Source organism: Protopterus annectens, chromosome 9.part0, assembly GCF_019279795.1.
Source record: "Protopterus annectens isolate FY-2018-M chromosome 9.part0, PAN1.0, whole genome shotgun sequence".
Taxonomy (NCBI): domain Eukaryota; kingdom Metazoa; phylum Chordata; order Ceratodontiformes; family Protopteridae; genus Protopterus; species Protopterus annectens.
Window position 1 is genome coordinate 1,253,826,502 of NC_056743.1, and position 27,087 is coordinate 1,253,853,588.

Consider the following 27,087-nt stretch of genomic DNA (forward strand, 5'->3'; position numbering starts at 1 on the left):
ATTTACTTACCCAGATCCTGATCCTTTCCCTTTTACTATTTTAATTAGACTGGTGATTTCACTTAGAGTTATAAGTTTAGAACTTTTAAATATCTGTTCTTTATTTAGTTTGAAAGGTATATTTTTGTCTAAATATTCATCTAGTTTACTTTCATTAATTGATTTTTTTTTTTCATTTTGATTTAAGTTTTTTGTGATAATTTTTTTTTAAATATAAATAACATTTCATCAATATCTGATGCTTTGTTTTTAGTTGATGGGCTTATAGTATACTTAATATGAGTCTTTTTAATCCAATGATTTATTTTTATTAGCTAATCTATGTTTGTATTAGATATTTTGGAGTTTAGATTATTTTAAGTATATGGATCCACTCACTTCGATTGAGTAGTCCATACATCAGCCCCTAACATTAACTGCAAATGTTCGACACATTAACACACAAGCACCAAGAAGGAAGCAACCCCCTCCCTGCACCCTGACCCCCTGCTAATTATATATACTAATTCAGAGATCACACAATCCATAGGGAAAGCAAATATTCCCTTACCCAGAAATTATCAATCTCATACACCTGTCGACCATCGGCATATATCAACCAATTGCAGTCGATTGAACAGATGACAGTAAATGAGCAGTTAAACCAAAAGTAGGACATGCATTTTATTTGTTAGTTGCTAGAATATACTAAAGATAAGGGCTCTCCCAACATAATTTGCAAGTATATTTTAATAGCATGGTTTAGGAAAGAAGATTAATAACAGTAATGCTAGAGAAACATGCTGTAGACATATCCATGGTCTCATTGGTTCTAAGATAAGATAGTGAGATATTGTCATTAATGTCAAATTAACCGTGTCAATTCTGTCACAAAAAATTCTTTGTGGAATAAGATTCAGAAACCAAAAGGTTAGGTGGTAGCAGAATACTGACATTAAGCCTAAACTTTGGAAATAAGTGAGTCTAAAGAAGATATCAGTGACATTAATCAGACTATATGAAGGGTATCTGTGTTTCTGCAAAAAAAAAATGGCTGGAAAAAAGATGCTATAATGAAAGGGTCCCACTGTCAAAACTGGCAGTCAAATTACTGAAAAAGACATGACCAAACCTTGAAACTGCAAGACTGAAAATGCTAAAATAGATGATGCTGATCTAAACTGAAAGCAGTTTATCTGTATTTACATGGACAAATTATAGGCACGCTGCCTGTTCACAGTACTGAAGAAGCACAACAAACCTTCCTGTAGCAACACTATCCGCCAGGACCCCTGTCACTTTTAGATTATAACACTATGATTACACAACTTCTGATGAAATAAATTCAGCTATTTCAGTGCAGAACAAATTATTTTCCATTCTCCAAGGTTAGTGACCTCAGATTTACAATATAAACATAAATGGGGTGTGAGGATCAACCCCTCCCATATAGGTGGCAAGGGGGAACATTTAAATACATTTGTTTTTACATTTTGCATTTGTAGAACTCTTAGCTTTTAAAGGTCAGCACCATAGTTAGACATTGTTATGCCTTCTACTATAATCAATCAAAAATATAATCTCTCAGAAAGAATTTGCTTGGTCACAAAATGTCGAAAGCTACTTATTACAAACATTTTCTTAAGCAGCTTCATGACTGATCTTGGAAGACTACTGTAAGTGACTATGTATTAGTTACTATGGATGCACTCTCTCTTTTTACAGTGCTATCTAATGACACAGGGATTGCTTTTCTGAGGCTTTTTTGTCCATATTTAGTTTATTTAGCTGTCTGTGTTGTATGTGAGTGCTATTCTGTTGGCAAAACCAACCATACATTGAAAAACCACATATGTGAGCACTGTTATGATATTAATAAGGATGAGAGTAGAAATGCACTGTCAAAGCATATTTTGGACGTTGGTCATGGGCATTTGGTTTTTTGGTTTTAGAAAATTTTAATATAGATGTTAGAGGTGGGGATATTAGAACAAAGACAGAAAGTCTTGAATTAGAGGTGGGGATATTAGAAAAAAGACAGAAAGTCTTGAATTAAAATGGATTTTGATGCTTCAGTCTGATAAAGGGAAAGGACTGAATGAATATGTCTCTTTAAAACCATTATTGAAATTATGTGTTTAGCCTGGTAGTTTTGAATGTATTTAAGTGTTGTTTTGCTGTTTTTACTTTAGATCTGATAAGGTACCTGCTATTGGTGTGAAAGCGCTTATCTGATTTTATCTGCCTTTTTTGAATAAATTCCGTTTTTGTGTTATATTCTGCCATGTCAGCTGGGTTTTTTTTATTTACGTTAGACTATTTGGATTGTTTAAAACAGCTATATCCATTCTGCTTTAATTTGATTTTGTACCTAATAAATTATCCCCAAATAAATTCAGCTGGCCTTACAAAAATTTTGCTGACTTATGGCATAGTTAATATCCATCCATCCATTATAGTTATGTGGCTTCTGACTGCTCTAGTGGGCCAGTGAACAGCTGTTGCCATTCCACAGAGTTTACTAGGCAAGTAGAAAACAAATGTCGATTGCAGGAACTTTCTTCTTTATCACATACACACTGCATGCACACTTATAGACTATTTTGAATCACCTGTCCAACTACCACATTTATTTGGGATGTTGGAGGAAACCAGAGTATCCAGAGGAAAAACACGCAAACACAGGGAGGTTGGGCAAACTTCGCACAGAAGGTTTCACAGCCAAGAACTGAACCAGAAAACTTATTATTGTAAGACAACAATGTTATTCACTGTCCCACTGTGCTACCTGTCATTAAAAGATGGACATGTGAAAGAAAAAGTGGTGCTGCAACTGTTGATGGTGACCTTCTTAAAAGGGGTTCATTTAACACTCTAAACAGTTGCAGACCAGTAGCTGTCCTGCATTCATTTGGAAAAATAATAAACAAAACTATATACCAACACCTCATGGTATACCTGGATCACAAATTCTGTCAAGTGGTCAACTTGGCTTCCACCCAGCACTTGAAGAGACTACTGCAGTGGTGACCTTAACTGAGTACAAAAGAAAAGAGAGAAAATATTGACAAAAATAATATCACATAGGCTGTATAGCCATATTTCTCAAAATCTTTCATAGGTTCATAGATTAGTACTAGGCTAATTGCCCTTATGGGCCATTTTAAGCCTAGCCGATTACTCCATGTGAGAGTCAAACCCTGCACCCTGTGTCTGTAAAATAAACACCTTAATCATTATGCCAACCTATAGCACCTATGAACCTAATATTGACAAGGATAATACTCTCGCCTAAAAGCGAGTTTTCTAACTATCTGAGATCTGTAAAGTATTGTTTTCTGCATTTTTTGTGTTTGCACTTCAGAAGTCATTTTTTTGCCTTGTTTAATTGTTGTATGCTACACACTCAAGTGCGCTAGCCGATTTAAAGCATTTACAGTGTTCTGCTACCTAGTTTCTGCTGTATTGTAAAATAAATGATTCTGTAAATACTGTGTCTCTCTCTCTGCAGTTAAGCTGCCCGAAGTGTGAAAAAGTGTAGTCATCTGAGCTCAATGAAAGTTGTTAGACTGCTTTGAAATTCCTTTGTTAGTGTTAGTTAGCTTGGAGGTTTCTGCTAGCATTAAAATCTGTGTTGGTTACATTTCTAGTAATCATTTTAAATCGTGTTTCTTGCTACTGAGTCTTGTCTGCATACATCAACTGGACACAAACTGATTTAAATATATTTTTCTGCACTTATTTAAGATTTGAGTCAGTAAATATTGTGTGTCTTTGATTCTGTAAATACTGTGTCTCTGTCTCTCTGCAGTTAGTTCCCCACCCCCTCCCTGTTTCTTGTTGTGGTGTTAATCTTGGTGGCTTTGGAATTGTCCACCCCTGCTGTAAATCTCTTTTTGCACACTCCTCCTGGACCCATCTCATTTTCTCACTCAACTGAGTACAGTGAGATCATATTTTGATTTTGGATACTCCTACCAGTCCCATCTTCTCTGCGGTGTACAGAGAGAGCACTTGGGAAGGGCATTCCCCTATAGTATCTTAATCTGCACTGTTTCCTCTGTCTCAAAAAAAAATTGCACTTCATCTGCCTTACTGTATTTGTGTTTCTTCCTACTTTATTACCTTATTTTGCTTTGCCTCTTCTTAAAAGTACTCAATTTAATTTATTCTGCTGCCTTTATTACTGCTTGTTAGTAGCCTGATTAAATTGTAACTGTTATTCTAAGGCCCTTGGTTTAAGCACTTGGGCTTCAAACCAGTTGTTTTACATTAAGAAGGCTTGTGGTCTGCACTGTTGTGGCAGGACAGGTAGCATGCGTCCTTCTAAGTTGGGAACTGCTGACTGAAGGCTCAGTGTCTGTTATTCTAAAAATGTATTAGTTCTGGGTTAAGGACTTGGGCTTCAGGCCAGTTATTTTACATTAAGAAGGTTTGTGGTCTGCACTCTTGTGGGAGGAGAGGCTAGATTCTGCCCTTCTGAGCTGGGAATTTCTGGTTAAAGGCTTATTGCGCATGCTTACTTGAACTGTTTCTTTCTGAAATCGGTATACCTTGTTTGCTATAGCATAGACTAGATTCAGGCCGGCTGGATCTAGCTTTGTTTGTATAAATTGTGCACTGATCCAGGCCGTTTTTTTTTGGAGAAGGTTTCTCTGTACCCTAGTGGCAGGACTGTGCAGTTAGAACTTGTCTGATTAAAGACTGCTGGAACAGGGCTCAGTTTTAAGCTTTTTAACTGGTTAATTGGGTAAAGTGTTGTTTTGATTGTATCTGCTCTATTTTCTGGAAAAAATATATATATATACCTGTTTCTCGCCTTTCTGAACTAGTATAGTCCAGTTTTCACGTTACTGCTGAATCCAGGACTGTGTTACAAGTTTCTGTGTTGCCATACCTTACTTGGATAGAAGGAAGTTTCTCTGTTCACCTGTAAGAGAGGGGAGCTTTGAGCAGGCTAGAGTGGTTTCAGCCCAGAAGTTAGTAGTTTATTGGCCTTTTTGGGCTAATTTTGATTGTATCTGCTCTATTTTCTAAAAAAAAAATTATATACTTGTTTCCCGCCTTTCTGAACTAGTATAGTCCAGTTTTCAGGTTATTGCTGAATCCAGGGCTGTGTTACAAGTTTCTGTGTTGCCATTACCTTACTTGGATAGAAGGAAGTTTCTCTGTTCACCTGTGAGAGAGGGGAGCTTTGAGCAGCTTATCTGTCCCTGGAGGAGTGGTTTCAGCCCAGAAGTTAGTAGTTTATTGGCCATTTTGGGCTAATTTCTATCTCTTTCACTTCCCTGCTATAAAAACCTCATTTGCACAGTTTGTAAGCTTGTATTCTGCTCAGCAAGTGCCTTCCAGGTGTTCTGCAGAGTCTACAGCAGCAGAGAGACAAAAGAGTGACTTTGGCATGATTAAGTGTCACTTTTCTGCTTTTCTTCTTTTCTTGCTGTCTTAACTAATTCCACCTAAAACACCAGTTTTTTTAGCGAATCTGTGATTTAAAAAGTTTGTTATTGCATACAACTCCACACAGCTCCTCATGGTGTCCTGCAAAGTGATACAGGCAACAGAGAGACCCAAGAGAGACTTTTCCAGATTTAAGTATTTTTTTCTCTGTTTTTTTGCTCTGACTGCCTTTTCCCACCTAAAAAGTGAATTTCTAACTGATCTGTGCTTTAAAAAGTTTAAATTGCATTTGCCTTCTGCTTTTTACAGTTTTTGTACTTGTTTTATATCAATTTAAGTCATTTTTGTATTGTATAACTGTTGTAGGCTACACACTAAAGTGCACTAGCCTGGTTATAGCATTTACAGTGTTTTCTGTGTGTTTTTCTGCTGTTTCCTGAAAAAAAAAAATAAAAAAAAATAAAATTCTCTTTTCCTGCCTTTGCTGAACTAGATTAGTTCAGATTTCAGGTTTTGCTGAATTCCGGACTGTGGTATAGTTTCCTGTGTTGCCCATATCCTTACTTGGATAGGAGGAAGCTTCTCTGTTCACCAGTGAGAGTGGGGAGCTTTGAGCAGCCTATCGGTCCCTGGAGGAGTGGTCTCAGCCCTGAAACTAGGTCTCAGCCCTGAGACAAGCCACGTTGCTTCGCTAGGGACGGCTTGCACCTGTCACCCCTGGGCTTTTGGATATTGGCAAAGGCTCTTGCCACCCCCATAGTGCCTTTTTTAGGCAAGGCTCAAAAGTCAAACCCACCTCCACAGACAGCACAAGGAACAAGAAACTAAGGGTAATGCTGCTAAATGCCAGAAGTCTTAACCTCAAGATGCATGCACTCAAAGCTCTCCTCAGTATGGAGAACATCGATATCTGTGCAGTGACAGAAACCTGGTTCAAGGCTCCAGAGAGCACCCCAGCACTACCAGGTTATACCTCATATCATGCTTTTCGGCCCCAAAACCCAGACCGAACCACAAAGGAGGGGAGTTTCCATATTTATCAAGGATATCCACACCTCCAGGTTAGTGGCATTGCACGAAGTATCGGAGACCATCCATGTGCAACTGACAGTGGGCAAGACTGCTTTTCAGTTTATAGCATCCTACAGACCACCCTCTCAAAGTCAGGAATCCCACTCGGCTTTCCTGAAAACATTGGAGAACATAAAGATCTCTCCGAACACCATTATATTGGGCGACTTCAATGACCTAAACATAGACTGGGAGCATTACTCAAGCCCCAGCACCTTAGCCCAAAGGTTTCTGGAATTTATAAACTCAAATGCTATGGAACAACTAGTCACCACTCCCACAAGAGGGGAAAACATACTAGACCTGATCATTACCAACATGGGGAGTCTATGCTCCATACCAGAAGTATATCCCTCATTGGTAAGATCAGAACATAAATTAATTTCACTGGATATCCACATCCCGACCCCATCCCCAGCCCAGAAAACCACAGTGAAAAACTTCTCAAAAGCGAACTTCACACTTCTCAAAACCGAAGTGGAATCCTTCAAGGCCCCAGGGCCAGTGGAAACTACGGCCCAAATTGCAGAATCCTATATAAACGCATTCTACGGACATCTCCAGGAATGCATGGATCATGCTATCCCAAACAAAATCAAGACCCAATCATCCAAAGGCAGGCGTCCAGTCTGGTGGACCCCAGCCATAAATAAACTGTACAACAGAAGGAGGAAGCTACTACATGATAGAACAAAATCCCTAAAAGGGAAGGCATCTCTGATCAGTACTAGCAAAAAATTCCGATCCCTCATAAAATCCTCCAAGGCCAGCTTCGAGAGAAAAATTGCACGGGACACTAAAGGCAATCAAAAGGCTTTTTTCAGTTATGTTAGGAACCTGGGATGCAACTCCCAGACTTGTTCTGAGTTGATTCTAAACGACAAAAAATACACTGAACCCACAGACATCGCCAATATCCTGGCAGACAGGTTCAGTGCAAACTTCTCCACCCCCTCCCCCCAAAAGAGCAAGTATCTATCCCGGCAGAGTGCAGCCTCCCAAACATCTCTGATGCTCAGGTGAAGGCCGCCCTCTCCAAAGCAAAAAACACTGCTTCCATGGGACTAGATGGCGTCCCGGGTTGCGTCCTACATGAACTCCAAGAAGAACTAATCCCTCAAGTAAAACTGCTGTGCAATCTCAGCCTCACTACAGGATATGTGCCCAAAGAATGGCGTACAGCAACAGTGGTCCCACTCCACAAAGGTGGCACCTCTACGGACCCTGGAAACTATTGCCCCATAAGCCTGACTAGCCTAGTCTGCAAGGCTATGGAGAGGATCATCATGGAACTCATAAATAAAGACATTGGGGACCTACAGACACTAGATCCTACCCAATTTGGCTTCGTCAAGGGCAGATCCTGCCTTTTGAACCTGGTCGACTTCTTCGAAACAGTCACCAAGGCCATAGATGAAGGGAAGGTAGTCCACACAGCCTATCTGGACCTCGCAAAGGCATTTGACACAATACCCCACTCGGGCATCATAGATAAACTATCCAGTCTAAATATAAACCCCTATGTCACAAGATGGGTCACAAACTGGCTCAAAGACAGAACCCACAGAGTCAGAGTTGCTGGAGCCATGTCAGACTCGAAACTGGTCACAAGTGGCATCCCACAAGGTTCTGTCCTGGGACCTCTCTTGTTCGGTATTTACTTTTCTGAGGTACAGGCCAACACGGGAGGACTATGGCTCACCAAGTTCACAGATGACTGCAAACTGGGCACCATAATCGACTCTCTAGCTGACACAAACATCCTTCAAAAAGGTCTCGCAGAGACAGATAACTGGTGCCAGAGCCATGGTCTAAAGCTAAATGCCAAAAAGTGTATAGTCATACCCTTTGGCAAAAACAATGTGCCCACAAATTACCACATAGGTGGTAACCCATTAAGTACAGAGAAAGTAATTAGGGATCTGGGGACCCAAGTTGACAGCAATCTCTCCTTTGACAACCACATTGCCAAAGTCGTTAGAAAGACCTTCTACATAGCCCACCTCATCATGAAAGGATTCACATCTAGATCAAGAGAGGTAATCGTGCCCCTTTATTCACCCTTCATCAGGCCCATCATAGAATACAATGCCCCCTTTGGGATGTACCTTACCCGACACCTGCAGCAATTAGAAAGACCCCAAAAGTACCTCACCAGGAGGATCAAGGGACTCAAACAGATGCCATATGCTGATCGGTTAAAAAAACTCCAGCTCTACTCAGTTGCATACCACCTACTTCGAGGCAATCTATGCCTGACATATAAAGCTATGTTCAACCCAGAATTAATGGACATGCTCCACCTCAGTAAATCTAAATCCCTTAGAGCCACGCGCTCGAGGGACTTGAACCTCAGCACAGAAATAAATAGAACATGCTTGAGGGACAGATTCATAACCCAGATGCTCCCTTCGCTCTGGAATAGAATTCCAATTCATGTTAGGCAGAGCACCTCACTGACTCTCTTCAAGAAGAATCTTGATGAGTGGATGGGGGATCGTAGGTTTGTCCCAGGGATTACTTCTGTGTCACTATTAGACAGAGGCACAGTAAACTAAACTTTAAAAAGGGCACAGTATACTCAAATCAAGGGGTGGCATAAGCCAAACACAATCGGGCTAGGCTTATAAATGCCCCAGGGCAGATAGCCTAGTATGAACCTATGAACCTATAGTAGCTTATTGGCCATGTTGGGTCAATTCCTATCTCTTTCAGTTTCCCTGCTTTAAAACCCGCATTTGCATGGTTTTGCACCAGTATACAACTCCGCACAGCTCCTCATGGTGTCCTGCAGAGTGATACAGGCAACAGAGAGACCCAAGAGAGGCTTTTCCAGATTTAAGTATTTTTTCTCTGTTTTTTTGCTCCGACTGCCTTTTCCCACCTAAAAAGCGAATTTCTAACTGATCTGTGCTTTAAAAAGTTTAAATTGCATTTCTTTTCTTTTTACAGTTTTTGCACTTGTTTTATATCAATTTAAGTTGTTTTTGTATTGTATAACTGTTGTAGGCTACACACTAAAGTGCACTAGCCTGTTTATAGCATTTACAGTCTTTTCTGCTGTTTCCTGAAAAACCAAAAAAATATTCTCTTTTCCCGCCTTTGCTGAACTAGATTTGTCCAGATTTCAGGTTTTGCTGAATTCCGGACTGTGGTATAGTTTCCTGTGTTGCCCATATCTTTACTTAGATAGGAGGAAGCTTCTCTGTTCACCAGTGAGAGTGGGGAGCTTTGAGCAGCCTATCTGTCCCTGGAGGAGTGGTCTCAGAGACTTTTGCAGTCTTCCAGACACACAGGTGAAAGTAGCCCTCTCCAAAGTAAAAAACACAGCATCAATGGGACCAGATGGTATCCTTACACGAGCTTCAAAATGAACTAAACCCACACATAAATTCACTGCTCCAACTCAGCCTTACCACAGGTTATGTACCCAAAGAATGGCATACAGCAACAGTGATCCCGCTCCACAAAGGTGGCGCCACAACGGATCCTGGGAACTATTGCCCTATAAGCCTGACTAGCCTGGTCTGCAATGCTATGAAGTGCATCATCATGGATCTCATAAACAAAGACATTGGGAACCTCCAAACACTGGACCCTACCCAATTTGGCTTTGTTAAAGGCAGATCTTGCCTCTTAAACCTAGTTGACTTCTTCAAAATAGTTACCAAAGCCATAGATGAGGGAAAGATAGTCCACACAGCCTACTTGGACCTCGCAAAGGCCTTCAACACAATACCCCACTCTGGCATCATAAATAAGCTTACCAGCTTAAATATTAACCCTTATGTCACAAGATGGGTTGCAAACTGGCTCAGGGATAGAACTCACATGGTCAGAGTCATGGGTGCCATGTCCGACTCTAAACCGGTTACAAGTGGCATCCCACAGGGCTCAGTCCTGGGACCCCTCTTGTTCGGTATATACTTCTCTGTGGTACAGGCAAACATGGGAGGAGTGTGGCTTACCAAGTTCACAGATGATTGCAAACTGGGAGCCATAATTGACTCGCCGGCGGACACAAGCATCCTCCAGAAGGGCCTTATAGAGACAGATATCTGGTGTCAGAACCATGGCCTCAAGCTAAATGCCAAAAAATGCATAGTCATCCCCTTTGGGAAAAACAAAGTGCCCACAAACTACCACATATGAAATAATCCACTAAGTATGGAAGAAGTAATTAGGGATCTGGGGACCCAAGTAGATAGTAACCGCTCCTTTGACAATCACATTGCCAAAGTGGTTAGAAAAACCTTCTATATAGCTCACCTCATCACAAAAGGGTTCACATCGAGATCAAAAGAGGTAATTGGGCCCCTCTACTCATCGCTCATCAGGCCCATAATTGAGTACAATGCCCCATTTGGGATGTACCTTACCCGACACCTGCAACAGCTGGAGAGACCTCAAAAATACCTCACCAAGAGGATCGTGGGCCTCAAACAGATGACCTATGCAGCTCGACTAAAGAAACTCCAGCTCTAATCAATTGCTTACCGCCTACTCAGAGGTGATCTCTGCCTGACGTACAAGGCCATGTCTAACCCGGAATTGTTGGACATGCTCCACCTCAAGAAAACCAAATCCATTAGAGCTACATGCTCCAGGGATTTAAACCTTAGCACAACAATAAATAGGACATGCTGGAGGGATATATTCATATCCCAAAGGCTTCCCTCGCTTTGGAATAGAATCCCAGTCCATGTTAGGCAGAGCCCCTTGCTGACCCTCTTCAAGAGAAATCTTGATGAGTGGATGGGAAATCGTAAATTTACTCCTGGGATCACTACTATGGCCCTGCTGGACAGAGGCTCAGGAATCTAGTCTAAAAGGGTGGCGAAAGCCAACACATTCTGGCTAGGCTTATAAATGCCCTAGGGCAGATAGCCTAGTACCTACCTATGAACCTATGAATACCACAGAGGCTCTATAGTCATATTTCTCAAAAACTTCCAAACTGTCAGTCATCATCTGTTGCTGTCTAGACTATCTATAATATATACTGGGCAGAATTAGTGCAGTTTAGTACAACCTGTCAAAAACATACAGTCAATTAAATTGAAAATTGGCCTATTCTTGTTCTACACTCTACTGTAGGAGTGTCAAAAGGTTCTGTTTTTGGCCCCTTTCCCTTCACCATCTTCACAAGCAATATGCCTCTCTTCTGTTCTACCACAACCTTGTGATAATATGTCGATGATTTAATTTTACTATACTTCTCATGACTTGTACACCACACAGGTGAAACTTCAGGTTTGACAATTTTTAAGAATTGTCAGCCTCCTTGGTCTTGCTGTTTAAAATTAGAAAAACAAAAACAATGTAAAGGTAAAACTACACTATACCCTTTTTCAACTATCTATAAGGTTTGCAGTTTCACAAGGATTAGTTTTAGATATCCATCTATTCAGTCTTCTCTTAAAATCCTTCCCTAATCCATTCCATAATTTAATTCTTTATACAGATGCTGCTGTAAAGACAACTATGGGAAGAAAATTAAACTACACACACACACACACACACACACACACACACACACACACACACACACACACACACACACACACACACACACATATGTATGCCCACACATACACACACACACGCACAACAAAAAATGCATGCACGTGTGTATGGACATATACACAGACCTGCAAGCTCACATGCTTGTGCATTTGTGCAAACACACACACACACACACACACACATACACACACACACGGCTCACACTACCTCAACTCCTTACCCCATGCCATTACTACTGACATTATAAATGTGATGGATTAATATTTGCAATAAGGTCAGTGGATCAGGATGCATGCAATGCATTCCTCTCAGTTGCTGTGATTTAGACATAACATTATAACTTCTGCACTCAGGCTTGGCCTCACTTCTACATTTATTGATTTTTCTTCATAAAGTTAGACATTTTTATAGGTGCATACCTTATCAAATAACTAAAGTAAGTCTATACAATTCCTAATCATTAAATAAATGGTATATACGACAGTACTAAAATTGTGCCCAATATACACCAAATACCTCTGCTAAAGTCTTCTGTACAAACTTGAATCCAAAAACAGTAAGCTGAGGTAAGGCTCCAGAATCCAAATAGTTGAACAGGTAAATGATTCAGTCTTCAGAAATTAGTAAAAAACAATGCCTTCTTTAATGTCACACTATGTGACAATGTGTGACATTAAAGAAGGCATTGTTTTTTACTAATTTCTGAAGACTGAATCATTTACCTGTTCAACTATTTGGATTCTGGAGCCTTACCTCAGCTTACTGTTTTTGGATTAAATAAATGGCGTCTAGTATCTAAAAAGCTTCTGTTCTAAAAATAAGGAAATGTTCCTCTTTTTCACCCTCAGTTATGAGTTTAACAGGCCAGTTCTATGATTTTTAATACTCAGAGGTTGAGAGGTATACTACAATTGTCTTTTGGGATTCCTCTGTGCAATGATGCTGGTTAACAGCTGAGCTTATCATGTTAAGGCAATGATGTACAAATTAGTAGTTATAGCATGTGGGGCTCAGCATTGCTCTCATAACCTTTACCTGCATAACATTTATCTCTAACAATATCACTTACCTAGAGCAAAGTGCCTGAATGCAGGTGATTGGAAGTAGTATGGTGAGTCTTGTCCATTTAGCAAACACTTTAATAATAATAATAATAATAATGTACAGAAAATACTCAATGTGACTTTAATGAAATGGCCTGTTGAACAACTAACATTAGGTAAGCTTTATAAAAGAACACATGCCTGCATCCCTTGTTGCTCACATGTATGATGTCAATGTTGACTGTCCATCTGCATACTCATTTGGAGTATTAGCTAGAGAATATGTTTATTATTAGACATCACTGAATGAGAGAAGAAAAAACAGTCAATATGAGGTAGATGAAACAATCTGTTTACTCTGTAGCCTGTAAATGTGTAACAACTGCTTCCAGCTTATAAACTGGATGCAATAGTTTTTATTGTTTTGAAAAAGGATGTTCATACAAACCCTGTTGTGCTATTAACTTTTTAAGTGAATTAGAGTAATGCAAACAGTCCATTAAGATCAGTACACTACCCTGATAAACAAATAAATAATATTTAAAACCTGTCCCTGATTTGGGGCCTTTATCCTCCATTATTTTGGCTTTTGTCACTGATTCTTTAGTAAAGAGGTTGACAGGAATGACTAATACCGTAAATAGATTCATCTTTTATACAGTTAAAAAAAACAGAAGGCCCACCATTTGGATTACTTAATATCCAGGAAAAGAAAAATACATAACTTACAAACAGGATCATAGCTCTCAACTGTCCAGACTTTTGACTAATACTTTGGTCTTCCTTGTAAAATGTGTGGTTTTCCGGCAAATCAATAAATAATGACATATATTTTTGTTTCAGACAGCATATCCTTCAGAAAATACATGATAATGCAGACTCTATTATAGTACAGTAGAGGGTCGATTACCCAAAACATCAATTATCCGAACCAGCCTTCCAAGGTTTTCAGGTAGGAAAAATCATAAAATCTGAATATCTAAACATTATATGTATTTGCTTGAGCATGTTTTTTAAGCTTGTAACCCACTCGTGTGTGAAAAATATTTATTATCCACTGGAATTGCTGAATGGTTGAAAAGTGTATTCCTGCGTGCAGAAAAAAAAATTTAGAAGTTTTTTTTAACTGGTTCAGTTATATGTTTGATTATCCAAACTACCCTAGGTCCCAATTAGTTCAGATAATCGACTCTCTATTGTAACAACTTTCTATGTTTATAGAAGCAATATTTAAAACTTGTCCCTGAATTTAGATCTTTATCCCCCCCCCCGCCATTATTTTTAGCTTTGCCCAGATTTCTTGCACTTAGAGCTTGAGTGATATATAGACAGCTTAAGGAATTAACTTTTGCATGGCTAGAACAGTTAAAGTAAACATAAGTGTTCCATAAGTTGAAACGCTAATTATAACAACTAAGTGTGTAGACTACATGTAGATTATCTGGACTATATGATACATGGTTTTATTTTATGTACATGTTATGCAGGTAAGTGAATTGGTCCTTTAAAGATCGCAGTCAGCTATGACATCAGCTGCAAGAGCAAGGGAAAATGCATTATACGTGGAGAAGTTAATGAAGCCGATCAGCCAGCATGTTTCTGGGAAACAAATATACACAAAAAATCTCAGACAATAGAAAACATGCAAACTCCACACAAACAGTGACCAAAGATGAGGAATGAACACCAGACCTATAAGGCACAGCTCAAGATTTGGCAATCTGCATACAGGAGTAAAGCTATGAGGTGTTAATGAGCTGTCACTTGTTGTTCAGGGTTTGAGAAATTAACCAGGTATGTTGCTGTATTCCAGGCTTTGAATCCCTTACCCTTCATTTGGCTACTATTAGACACTGAGCAGGTTAATTAACCAGACCGCTCTCCCACGTCACTCCTGTAAAGGGGTTTTATATACAGCAGGCTTATATGTTTAAGAAATAAATAACTACTTTGCTATTGTACTTTGTGGACAAAGCCTGAACTGAAAGCCTGTTTTGTGAGACTTACACAGCAACAGGTAAATAAAGAAAATACCTTGAGAATAGAAGTGCTTTAATTTCTCTGCTAATTTAGCAAGGACACTGTGTCTTGTCTACTATGGCAACAGAGACAGTGCACTACCTGTCCCCACCAATACAGATCCACAGGTAGTTACTAGGCATGCAGTCCAGGAGACCATTAAGGAGCCTAGCCCAAATTCCTAATTTCCCCAAAGCACTTTCTGGTTAAGTGACTTGCCCAAGGTCAAACAAAAGGCTACTGAAGGCATCAACACCTGTACAGGAGAGTGGCTTGTTAACAGGTCATAGCCTTGATCCTCTGCATCTATGCAAATAAAGTTAGTACTTCAAGTCTACACTACCATATTGTTTAACTAGGCAACATGTGGTACTTTTCATACATTTTCCCTTTTTTTAGATTGCTTTCCCATGATATGCATTGTCTTGTATGATTTAATAGACTTGTTTGATTTTTCTTTAAGTAAATAATTTTCATTTAATGTGTCTATACAAGTTATTTTGCATAATGTAAACTTATATCACCTTGCTATTTTGAAAATCTTTTAGAAATAAATATTCCTCAAATTTAAGTACTTCAAGAGGCATTATGCATAGATGATTACTGATCTACACCTGTACCTAGGAACTGTGTTCCTGACAATTAATTCACAATCAAATCCCATAGTCTTGGAGGCTAGTAATGACTTATGTCCATGCCTGCAGAGTTATTATTGTCATTGCTAATTATAGGCATCATAGTTACTCAGTTCTAAGATCTCTGCCACACAACTACAATGCTGGAGGTTTGATTCTCACCTCCATTTATTGTTTGTGCGGCATTATGCACATTTTCTCTATACATGCACAGATTTTTGGGGGGTATTCCAGTTGCCTCCCAAAAACAATCTGGCTGCAGTAACATATCTGTACTACTTATAACCTTACACTACATTATGACAGACTAGGGGCTATTGGTCAGCTCATTTACCTTTTAAAAAATGATAAATAAAAAGGACTATCCTTATGAAGGCAAGGTATTGAACCCCTGTGGGGTATACTTAATGGCAGACAGGATCAAACCTCTAGACAGTGACCTTGATAAAAGTTTAACATTGTATGTCCATCTGAAGAAAAGCATCGGTTTATAACCTCTTGTTTACTCTGCTCAGGTTTTAATATGAGAATATGAGTCAAAGGGTTTCTGAATCATTTTTTAATGCTGTTTGTTCGAGGAACTGCTGGAGCTAATCTGTGCCATTAGATCTAAAAAAGCTATGTTCCAGTTGCTAAAAAGTTGTAGTAGACCTTTTCATATGCACTGACAGCCTGGTAGGTGACGCACTGTTCTTAGAGACATACTGCTGATATTCAAGCCAATACATGGCCAACCACGTGCACTATGAATTACAGAATTGTATAAGATTCTTTTGTCCTCTTCTCTCCCGTGACATCCCATAATAAACTCCACAACCACTCTAGATTTTAAATAAAGAAAGTTAGTTAAAATGCATAAAAATCTGTAAATATAAATAAAATTAGAAATGCAGGCTAATATTCAGGAAAAAGGCCAATTAAAATTATATTTATACACATACACACACACACACACACACACATAATGGAATCATATAGAGCCCACATTTCTCATCTTGTATAAGTGTATAATATAGATAGATTGATACAAAGATATGGGTTCCTACTTTTTGATCAAACATTAAAAATATTGAACATTCTTTGATCAGATATTCAGAGCATTGAACCAGCTTTTATTCCATTTGCTAGTATTTGTGGGGATGAGGATTTTGCTCTTTCCTTTCAGAGTTGGTATATATAAGATGCAGAGGATATAGGAGGTGTAGGTGGGCTTTCCTTCTGCATAAAAGTTTTTTTTCAATATTGTTGGGTTTGATATTTCATATTTCAAACATTTGTAATTTTGAGCACAGATATTTATACCGAAGTGTGTATGTATGTATGCCTATATGTATAAAATGAGAAATGCAGATTCTAGTTTGCCACTTTTGTCTAACAAAGGCAAGTACTTGAAAGTGAAAAGGCACCTTTATTCCACCACAAAGAAATGTTTTCTCTTAGTCTTCATCAGAGTGAGTAAAACTCAAACATACAATTTAAATACCAGACCAATTAATATACTAGTTAAAGTATGTGGTTTGCATGTCCCATCAGTCTGATGAAGTTAAGATGAAAGTCAAGCAGTAAAACATACATTAATTAAAATATACTTTTGTGTAATGTTTATTCATAAAAATGTGCTATGCCATGTTGGATTCAGCAATTCTGTCCTCTGTAACTTCCATCCATCCGTCCATCCTCAACGCTTATTCCATTTTGCACATGGGGTCAGGGTGTCATTTCCACAGTGACAATCATCTCGAGCCAAGCTTTATACCACCGGGTTACTAGCCCTGTCGCAGTCCTCTGTAACTTACATAATGACTACAAAATCAACATCATAGGTAGACCAAGATGACAGATGTCCAGGGCTCTATCCCACTGAACTGCTACTTATGTTCCTTTTGCACTGCCATCAAAAATAATTTATTCAGACTGCTACATATTTCAATATTTCATGTCTGTATCACCAGTGAGTAGGGAAACTGTCTTCTTGCCTCAAAAGTTAATCCAAACAGCATTTGTTTTGTATTATTTAACAAAATCATCATTCACAGATTATTTAAATCAAAACAAATGTTGTTGGCCCAGTAGCTGTGAGCCAGTTGCAGTGTGTATGTGTGTATTTTGACACAGTGTGGGAATGGATGCACCACAGGAACACCACTGACTCACACTAGTGATGTTGTCCCCTCCAGCAGTCTTGTATCTTGTAAGCAGATTGCTCCCACCAGGTCTCGGTCTCCACCAACAATGCATTCAGGGAAAATGTCCCCCAAGACATGCCACCTTCCCACCCTGCCAGGAAGGGAAGAAAGCAGGCAAAGTTTTTATTCCCCTCCCTCATACGATAGCTGCTCCAGTCCCAGTAGAGCCAACTGAACAGAGTCATTTATATCTACGCACATATTAAGGTATGACAGGGGACATCAGAAAATAATGTACTACAAATTCAATAAAACACCCTTAAAATGTATAAATTATGCAGCATAGTTAAAATTAGGTCTTATTTGTTAAAATCCTTACAATAAATATTCACTAAAGATATGCGTGCAGCAGTGCAACCTTGATTTTGGAGCTGCATGGAATGTATATATTTTCAAATTATTAAAGCCCATTAACAACGCCACAGAATATAACAGCCACCTAAGGATCAAATAATGACAAAGTATCACACAATTATTTTGTGTTGAGTCTGTAATTGCTCTGGCTAAATCAGTGCCCTACCCCAGATAACAAAATATAAATAAAATAAATAAATAAATGTAAATATTTTCTTTCTTAACTTAAAGTATATAAACTGTCACAACACACAAAAATAGACAGTAAGCTTTCAAATTTCAAGCTTCATATTTTGGTGCCATGCAAATGTAATTGTGTACAGTTTGTGTAATTCTATTCCTTCAGCATGAGTTAACAACATTTGATGTGCAAATAAAGCTCACAGCTTACAGTTTGTGTGTGATACTTTACATCTGTGGAAGTGTGTGGAATTTATTTTCAGCATGGATGGATAGATGGAATTTAGATTTTGCTCTCAGTGTTCTCTTTATTCAACTATGCTCACATATTTTTGTAGATAAAGTTCCAGTGAGTAGAAATGTAGCATTTTCAAAAAATGAGAAAAAATTGCTGGCAATAATCAAGTCATTTTTTAAAGCTACTTACAGCCGGAGAGCTTAAAAGATGGGAAGGATATAAAGTGATAATCTATATCATTCTGTATTTGTAAGTTTTATTCCTTTGATCTGTACTCATGTACTGGACACCTCTAAATAAGTTATTTCATCTGATAAGAATTTGTGGATCACCCTTGAAAACAGGAACTTCTGTCTAGTGGGATTTACCTTGTTAAAAGTTAATAAAAACTGAATGTAAATAAATATGGAGTAAACAAATCAGGAAGCTCTGTACTTAAAATTTGCACATTTCTAGAAAAAGAAATGTAAACTTTGTAAGCAGAAAAGGTCTGTTTGACCTTTCTGGTTTTACCATAAGAATTATCATTAAGCTGGGACTGAGAATTGCAATAAGTTAATGCATCAAGATTTAGAGATCAAGTGAATCACATGGCTTAATTTCTGTGTTGATTTGCTTTTGACTTCACACACACACACATATATAAACACATAGCCGGCCTTAGGCATAGGCCAACTAGGCGGTCACCTAGGGCGCGACTGTAGCAGTGGCGCTTTTCCAGTATTTATTTGGTGTAGGTAGACCAGGATGGGGGCACCAGATGGTGTGGTAGGGGGTGTCATGGAGCCCTTTTGCCTAGGGCACCAGTTGACCTAAGACCACTCCTGTATAAACATACATAAAAACACAACTTATGTAGGAAGAACCTTATGCAGTGTGCTCTAATTTACCTTCAAAACACTTACAAATGATGCAGCAGCATTAAATACAAAAGATATGTAGCAAATGAACATAATTACCTAGTTCCTCAGGTGGGGCTAACATCCTTTATACCACTACTGTGACATGTGCAGGCATGTTCTCTTATTATATTAAACCATCTGGATGTTCAAAGAAATTACAAACAGAAGTAAATTTCAGAAACACAGCTTTTTGAAAAATGTCACACCTACGTATATACACGCATATATATATATATATATATATATATATATATATATATATATATATATATATATATATGTGTGTGTGTGGGTGTGTGTACTGGTTTGCAGGTTTACATCCATTTACAGCTGTCAGGTGTAACTGAGTGTTCCATCCTAGGTAGCATACTGTTACATCATCTTATTTGGTCTACTTCAACCAGGAAGTGCATGTGGTGTAACTGCACAAAGGCAAGTATGTGACAATCAGAAATAAAAATATAAGCCAGTACTATGAACAGAGATGTAGATGATTAATACCATTAATAAACTAAGAGGAAAGAAAAGCTCATAATAAAATGGAGAGCACAGAACCATAACAGTTGAGGTTTCTGCCTCGCAGCTCTATTGTCACAAGTTTAAACTTGATTTCTGGTCACAATCCCTTCTGTGTATGAATTTTCTCTAGGTACTGTGATGTCCTCTCACAATCTACATACATACTGGTTAAAAAGTTTCTCTCTCTCTGTCTCTTTATCGTCTGTTCTTATTTGTTAGCTGGAATGTGATTGACTCACATCCCATTGATCTCAATCAAGTTAACCCATACTCAGTGAACCACAGGAACAGGCTTTAGCATGGGTCCTGCTGTGAGGCAAGATATGCATTCCTCACTCCTAGGAGCTAGAGAGCCAAAATTGGCTTGATTGTAGACACTGTTTCCAGATATAGGTCATGGAGAAAAAAAACAGTTCACCCTATTTACCCAGTTCACTTCATCCAAATTACAAATAATTTAAATTAAGTGTTTTGTGATAAGGAATAGAAAAAGTCAACAGTGCTCTTCACAGAAAAATATTGTAAAACTGAACACATATGTTAAATACACATTCACATTCACAACCCCCCTTTCCCCATTTTTGCACATGGGGTTGGGGTGTCACACCAACAGTGACCATCATGCTTTTTCTTAAATAAAAAAATAAAACGTCATGAGTAATAGGTAGTAATGTCCGTCAACATTTTACCCATCTAACAGCAACAGTCAATTATAAGTCTCTGTGAGAGTCCAGTGATTAAAATAAGTAAAATTGTTATCATCACTACAGCCTGAGTTATAATGCCATGAAGTAAGAAGTGTGCAGGTTTGTAGTGAGTGAGATGGACTTACCCAATGAAGTAGGCAATGATAAGTAGCTGAACTATGCGGTTGATGATCCCAATGGTCCAGCTCTTCACAACCACAGATTTGGTGGTTTCATAGGTGAAAAAATCTGCAATGCACGTCATTGCAAAAGACAGAAAGGGGGAAAGCCCCTTGCCGTTGCCCGCCAGCCTGCCACACTGTGATATGTCAGGAAACCCAAACTTCCAACAGTTGGTGAGGCAGAATTGACCTGCTGCTGCTGAGCTTCTTCAGAGTTAGAGTATAGTCTGTTCTGTCTGGTCTACTGCAGAAAAGTCCCAAACCATTCTTTGCAAAATTACATCATCAAAAGAGATGAATGATAAGTGGGGGTGGGGTGGCAGCAAGCAGATTTTCTCAGCTAGGCTTTTAGTCAATATGCAGTTCAGCTGCTCTGTCAGTACAGCATTGTAAGATGTGTTGGAGAATGTATGGGTTTTCTATTGCCTAGGGAGCAATTATACATGATGGCTATTCAAATGGATCAAGATACCTTTTAGAAATGAGCCTATAATGCAATTTGAAGCAGCCTGTAAAAATGGGAAATAGCATGACAGCAATTAGCCTCATCACCACAACTCTTCTGCATTCTTATTGTCAACTGTAAGAGACTGTGCAAATAGTGGAAGTAGGTAGCTTTTAAAGCACTGCATCGTGTGTAATGTGTTCTTTCATCTCAAGTAGAGATTAGCTTTCAAGAAGTCGTTCAATAAATGAGTTGATACTCCCCAAAATAGGTGTTTTATTACAAAACAGAGAAGATAAAAAATAGGATAGTTTTTTTTTTTTTGTCTTCAGTTGTCGTACTTGATTTGTAAGCATAGCTGATATCATATGCAGGACTATATTTTCACTGATGACAAAAAAATAAACAGAAATAGTGTTTTTTTTGTTTGGGTTTTTTTTTTGTCTCCTTGAGGGTGGATTGCCCCTTGATTGATACCCTTAATATCAGCCAAAATATCCAGAGCTTGAAAGAAATTAAAGTGAATATTAAAAAAATATAAATTAACAATGCACAGATTAAAAATAAGAATAAGTTCAGTAACCTGCTATTTAGCAATGAACAGTACTACATCTCAAAAACAACTGAAAAAGACTACAGTACTGTAATCAGGAGGGCTTGCTTTATACTGGTCTCACTGGGATGTAGATCCTTTGCCTCTGGTGGCATGTCAGATGGTAGTGAGTCACATTTAAAATGTTCTCTCATTGTTCGAAATATGAAGACGTTTTTCCCGGATGGCATTACAAAGGTTACAGACAACCAACTGAAATTTAGATTATTTAAGCAGGCAAATGCTAAATGTGGATATTGCAGTGAAGTAGCCACTACTCCTTACCTGGGAAATAGCTCCTCCTCCTGAGGGGAAGCTGCAGTGAGGATCCTTAATCGCTTTCATTGATTTAGCATTTGAAGAAGAAGCTAAATGTGTCATTATCAAATTTTTAAAGTAGAGGGTACCCTGAAGACCTACCGCATATGCATTCAGAACAGGTCCAGAATAACAGAATGAGTAATGCTGATCCATATGTTAGGGGGAATGTAAAATTAATACATTCATACAGAGGGTGCATATGTCTAGCATATTTCTGTTATAAAACCATATATTTAGATGCTAAACACATCTGGGAGATTATTTACAACTATTAGGATGTGTTAAACTAGTGATGGTATTAAGAAAATATTTGCGGAGCATCCGCAATTTGTGAATAGACAGAATGCTAAAACAAAGGATTGTGAAATTCAGGAGCTGGAGTAAAATTTGTTTACATCCGAAACCTTTAAATGTGTCGGATACATTCACACTCTAGGTAACATGGAGTTCATAAACCATACATGCTAAATAATAAATTCAATATAAGTTCTGGATTAACACTAGGGGAATTAGAACTGTTTAATTATTTCAGACATATGTTTTATCTATTGCATGCATATTATTTATAAAAATTATAAACTTAAATTGCCTTATATTCCTTACCAGGTTATTTGATTAGCTGATGTCAATGGAGTAGATAATACACAAATAGGTTTGACACTTACCTCCAAGCACTATGTTCCTTGGGATGCTACTGAAAGATGATGAAGGTAGGAAGGTATGTAGAAAAGTAGTATGATAAATGTTGCCCAGAAAATACATAGTACAGACAAATAAAGTTCTGACCATGTCACAGAATACATAACAATAGAAAAGCTGATCAGGGAGGGTGAAACAGTCGACATCAGCTCACCTGCTCTGAGGGAGGAAGGCTTTCCAATTTGCTACACTAATGACTCCTAGCAGACACCAGGAAGAATGCAACAGCTGTACTTGTACTGTGGTCTTGATAGCATATGCATTTAGGCACACATGAGTTAAAGTGCCCAGCACTGGTGAATTTGCCCTGCAGTCACAGTAGTATATGTGTGGAGATATACATGTGTTAATGGCCAACACTGGTGTCCTTACAATACAGCCATGGTACCATGTGTGTGAAGACATATATGAATGAAGGGCCCACCACTATTGTCTTTGTACTGCAAAACATGTGTGGAGGCACACATCCATTTAGTGCCCAGCACTGGTGTCCTTGCACTACACCAATGGTACTACATATGTGAATGCACAATTGCATGAAGGGCCCAGCAATGATGTGCTTGCACTACAGCCATGGTAGCACATGTTTGAAAGCGCATATGCTATATGGGCACAGAACTGGTGTCCTTGCACAACATTATTGCTAGCACATGTGTGAATACCCACATGCATTACTGGCCTAACACTTGTGTCCTTGCACTACAGCCATGGCAGCATATATGTGAAGGCACATGTGTGTTAAGAGCCCAGCACTGGGATCCTTGCATTACAGCCATGGTACAGCATGTGTAAAGGCACATTTGTGTGAAGGGCTCAGCACTGATGTCCTTAGACTGCACCATGGTTACACATGTATGAAGGCACAAATACATTAAGGGCCTAGCACTGGTGTCCTTGTATTACAGTCATGCTAGTACATGTGTGAAGGCACACATGCATTAATTACCTATCACTGGTGTCCTTGCACTGTAGCCATGGTAGTACATGTGTGAAGGCACATAATCCATTAAACCCCCAACAATGGTGACCTTGCACTACAGCCATGGTACCACATTTGTGAAGGAATATATGTGTGAAGGGCCCAACACTGCTGTCTTTCCACTGTAACCATGGTAGTACTTGTACAGGTTTATATGCTTTAAGGTCCTAACACTGGTATCATTGCTTCTGTGGCACACATATCTCTGGGTATGAGGACCATTGCCCTACTGAAAAATCTGAGATTGCATCCCCCCCATAAATTCAAGACATGAAGGCATGCTCTGGAGTAGTAAAACAGTCCTCCTTGCAGACTATCCTTACAAATAAGTGCTCTCCAAGAAGACTTGGTAAAGCGTATTATTCCCATGAGATGTGCAGCCATTTCCACATAAAATTAATCACAAATACAAACTGCTACATGTGTTTCTCATAGTGAAAGGAACTGTTTCATTTGAAGAGTCTTCAATGACCCACCTTTAAAACAAAGAACGTAACCATATTCAAGACTCACTTCAGGTTTTACATGTTTGCTAGACAGGTGTAAAAAAAAATATGTCAGGAGAGAAGAAGGGACCCTTTTGTGGTGTTCCTCTTATCGATAAAACAAACACAGAAAAGGATGCTATGAATTTTAGTCCTTGATAGAAGAATGATATGTTTCTTGGCCAGTGCTATATTTAGCTATGATAATTTATAGACTCCATTTTAATGGTGTTATGAGATGCTCACTTTTGGACTATTAGTTGTGATTTGCAGAAAAAAATGCCTTTAAAATATCCACTTTACCAGTCATAACATGCAGACTCTTTTAGCTGATGTTTGTTTTTCTATGGATTTAAACAAACAGGGTGTGGGTGTTAGTGTACCTTTTTAATTATGTTAATATGTGGTTGATCCCACATAGAGGTTAATATGTTAATGTGCTGTGGATAGTTGTGATCACTTTATAACCCATAATCTGAGTTAACAGCACTGAAATATTACCATTTTAGTTGTCAGATTTTCTACTATTGTCAGTGGGGATTGTGTTTCATGTGATATATCATGTCAATTGCATACAATAACAGGTGCAGACAGATCTTAAACGCTGAAGTCATGCATTTTTTGACGGGTTATAGGATGAAATAATAATATACTGCAACATTAATATGTCTCATGGCATTTTAAATTATTGCAATATATCAAAGCATTTAATCCCATTATTGGAACAACATTTACTTGTACAGGATAGCAGTACTGCAGTGACACAAACTGTTGACACAGCAGTGCTACACTAAATGCAATGTTGTTACAAAAGTCAGTTTCACTTGGAATCTTCCCAGTATGGCAGGCACTATCTGTCCCAGGAACTATGATATAATTTCAGTAAATCTTCCTAAAAGTACACCAGATAGGATTCCAGGAGTCTTACAGGTTTCTAGGTTTATGGTATTTCAAATCTACATGTTTATTTAGGTAAGCTTTATAGTTTTCACATTGTTTAGATCCTTAAACTCTGAGTTTGAGAATGTCTTCCTTACTACCTGTGTATCATAAAAATCAAATTTTAATTAGGTGATATGTACAGTGCACAAATGAGCACATGATAATATGTAAATGACAAACCCCCTGCAAATTACCAACACAGATTATGCTAATATGGAATGAAAGCCAAGACAGCAGCATGATTCAGAAATGCAGAGAATGGTGCTGCTGCACACCAGTGCCCACCTATTCTAAATGTCACAAATTGAAGCCAAGTTAGGCAGTGGCAATAGCTTAGCAGCATGCATTGATAGCCAGCATCAGATCCACCACTGACAGAACTGCACATCCTGATTGCCCAAGTCAATGAAGAGAATAAACATGGTAACTAACATATCAACAACTGACACATCAGCAGATACTCAATTCTTTAGCATGGACAGGAATATTCTACAGGACTTAGATGAACTGGGCTGTCCACAAGCAGAACTGAGGGGTATGTATAGTATACCAATTTAAGGGGACACACAGGAATGTGTAGCATTGGTCATTTTATTGACAAACACCTTTCAGTGACATATAGTGGGCATGTTACATGCATTGCAGGCTTTTGCATTGTGAATACATAACCAAGCCTTCAACATTATGCTTCAGCATGTGGAAAAGCAAATCTGGTTCCCAAGGAAAGAATCAACATCAATAACCTATAAGGCTAGACCCAGATTTGCACCAAACTAGTATTTAATGATACCACATACACTGAGTCTGTTGACATAGCAAACCTGCTAGCTGACAGGTTCTGTGAAAACTTCACTCCCCTGTCCCCAGCACACATACCCCATGACATTCTTTCCACCTGTCCCCTACCCTGTATCTCGAGAGAGCAGGTCATAAATGCCCTGTCTAAGGCCAAAAACACAACAGCTATGGGACCTGATAACATCCCATGCTGCGTCATACATGGGCTCCAACAAGAATTAGCAACACCATTGGGCATTCTTTTCAATCATAGTCTAAGCACTGGCTTCATCCCAGCTGAATGGAAAATGGCCACCATTATCCCCTTGCACAAAGGTGGTGCTTCCACTGACCCCGGGAGATGCAGACCTATTAGCCTGAATAGCCTTATCTGCAAGGCCATGGAGTAAATCATCATGTACCTTATCAACAAAGAAATAGGTAATCTCCAAATACTTGACCCTACTCAGTTTGGAATTGTCAAAGGGAGATCATGCCTGTTAAACCTGGTGAATTTCTTTGAAACAGTCACCAGTGCCCTGGAAGAGGGGAAAACTATGCATACAGCCTACCTGGACTTGGCCAAGGCTTTTGACACTATTTCCTACTCAGACATTATTGACAAACTCACCCAGCTAGGTATCAACCTTTATATCATTAGTTGGGTCACTAACTGGCTCACTGATAGAACACATACAGTCAAAATAGGAGAATCCACCTCCAACAGGATACCCATAATCAGTGGTGTTCCACAAGGATCAGTCCTGAGACCTCTACTGTTCAGAATCTATTTCTCTGAAGTACAAGCAAAAACTAAAGGTATGTGGCTGGCAAAGTTTACTGATGACTGCAAACTGGAAATGATTAAAAAATCCCCAAATGATGTCAACATCCTACAAGAGGTTCTTATGCAAATAAATGATTGGT

The 27,087-nt window shown here is 38.8% G+C and overlaps 1 protein-coding gene across 1 annotated transcript in view; it reads right to left on the minus strand.

Moving 5' to 3' along the window:
* The window catches only part of P2RX3 (purinergic receptor P2X 3), a 684,798-nt gene extending 663,676 nt beyond the window's left edge, over positions 1-21,122 (minus strand). The window contains exon 1 of the mRNA XM_044084177.1: positions 20,885-21,122. Coding sequence (XP_043940112.1) covers positions 20,885-21,003 — 119 coding nt within the window. The 5' untranslated portion in view covers positions 21,004-21,122. The remainder of the gene's footprint in view (positions 1-20,884) is intronic.
* Positions 21,123-27,087: the final 5,965 nt, after the last annotated feature.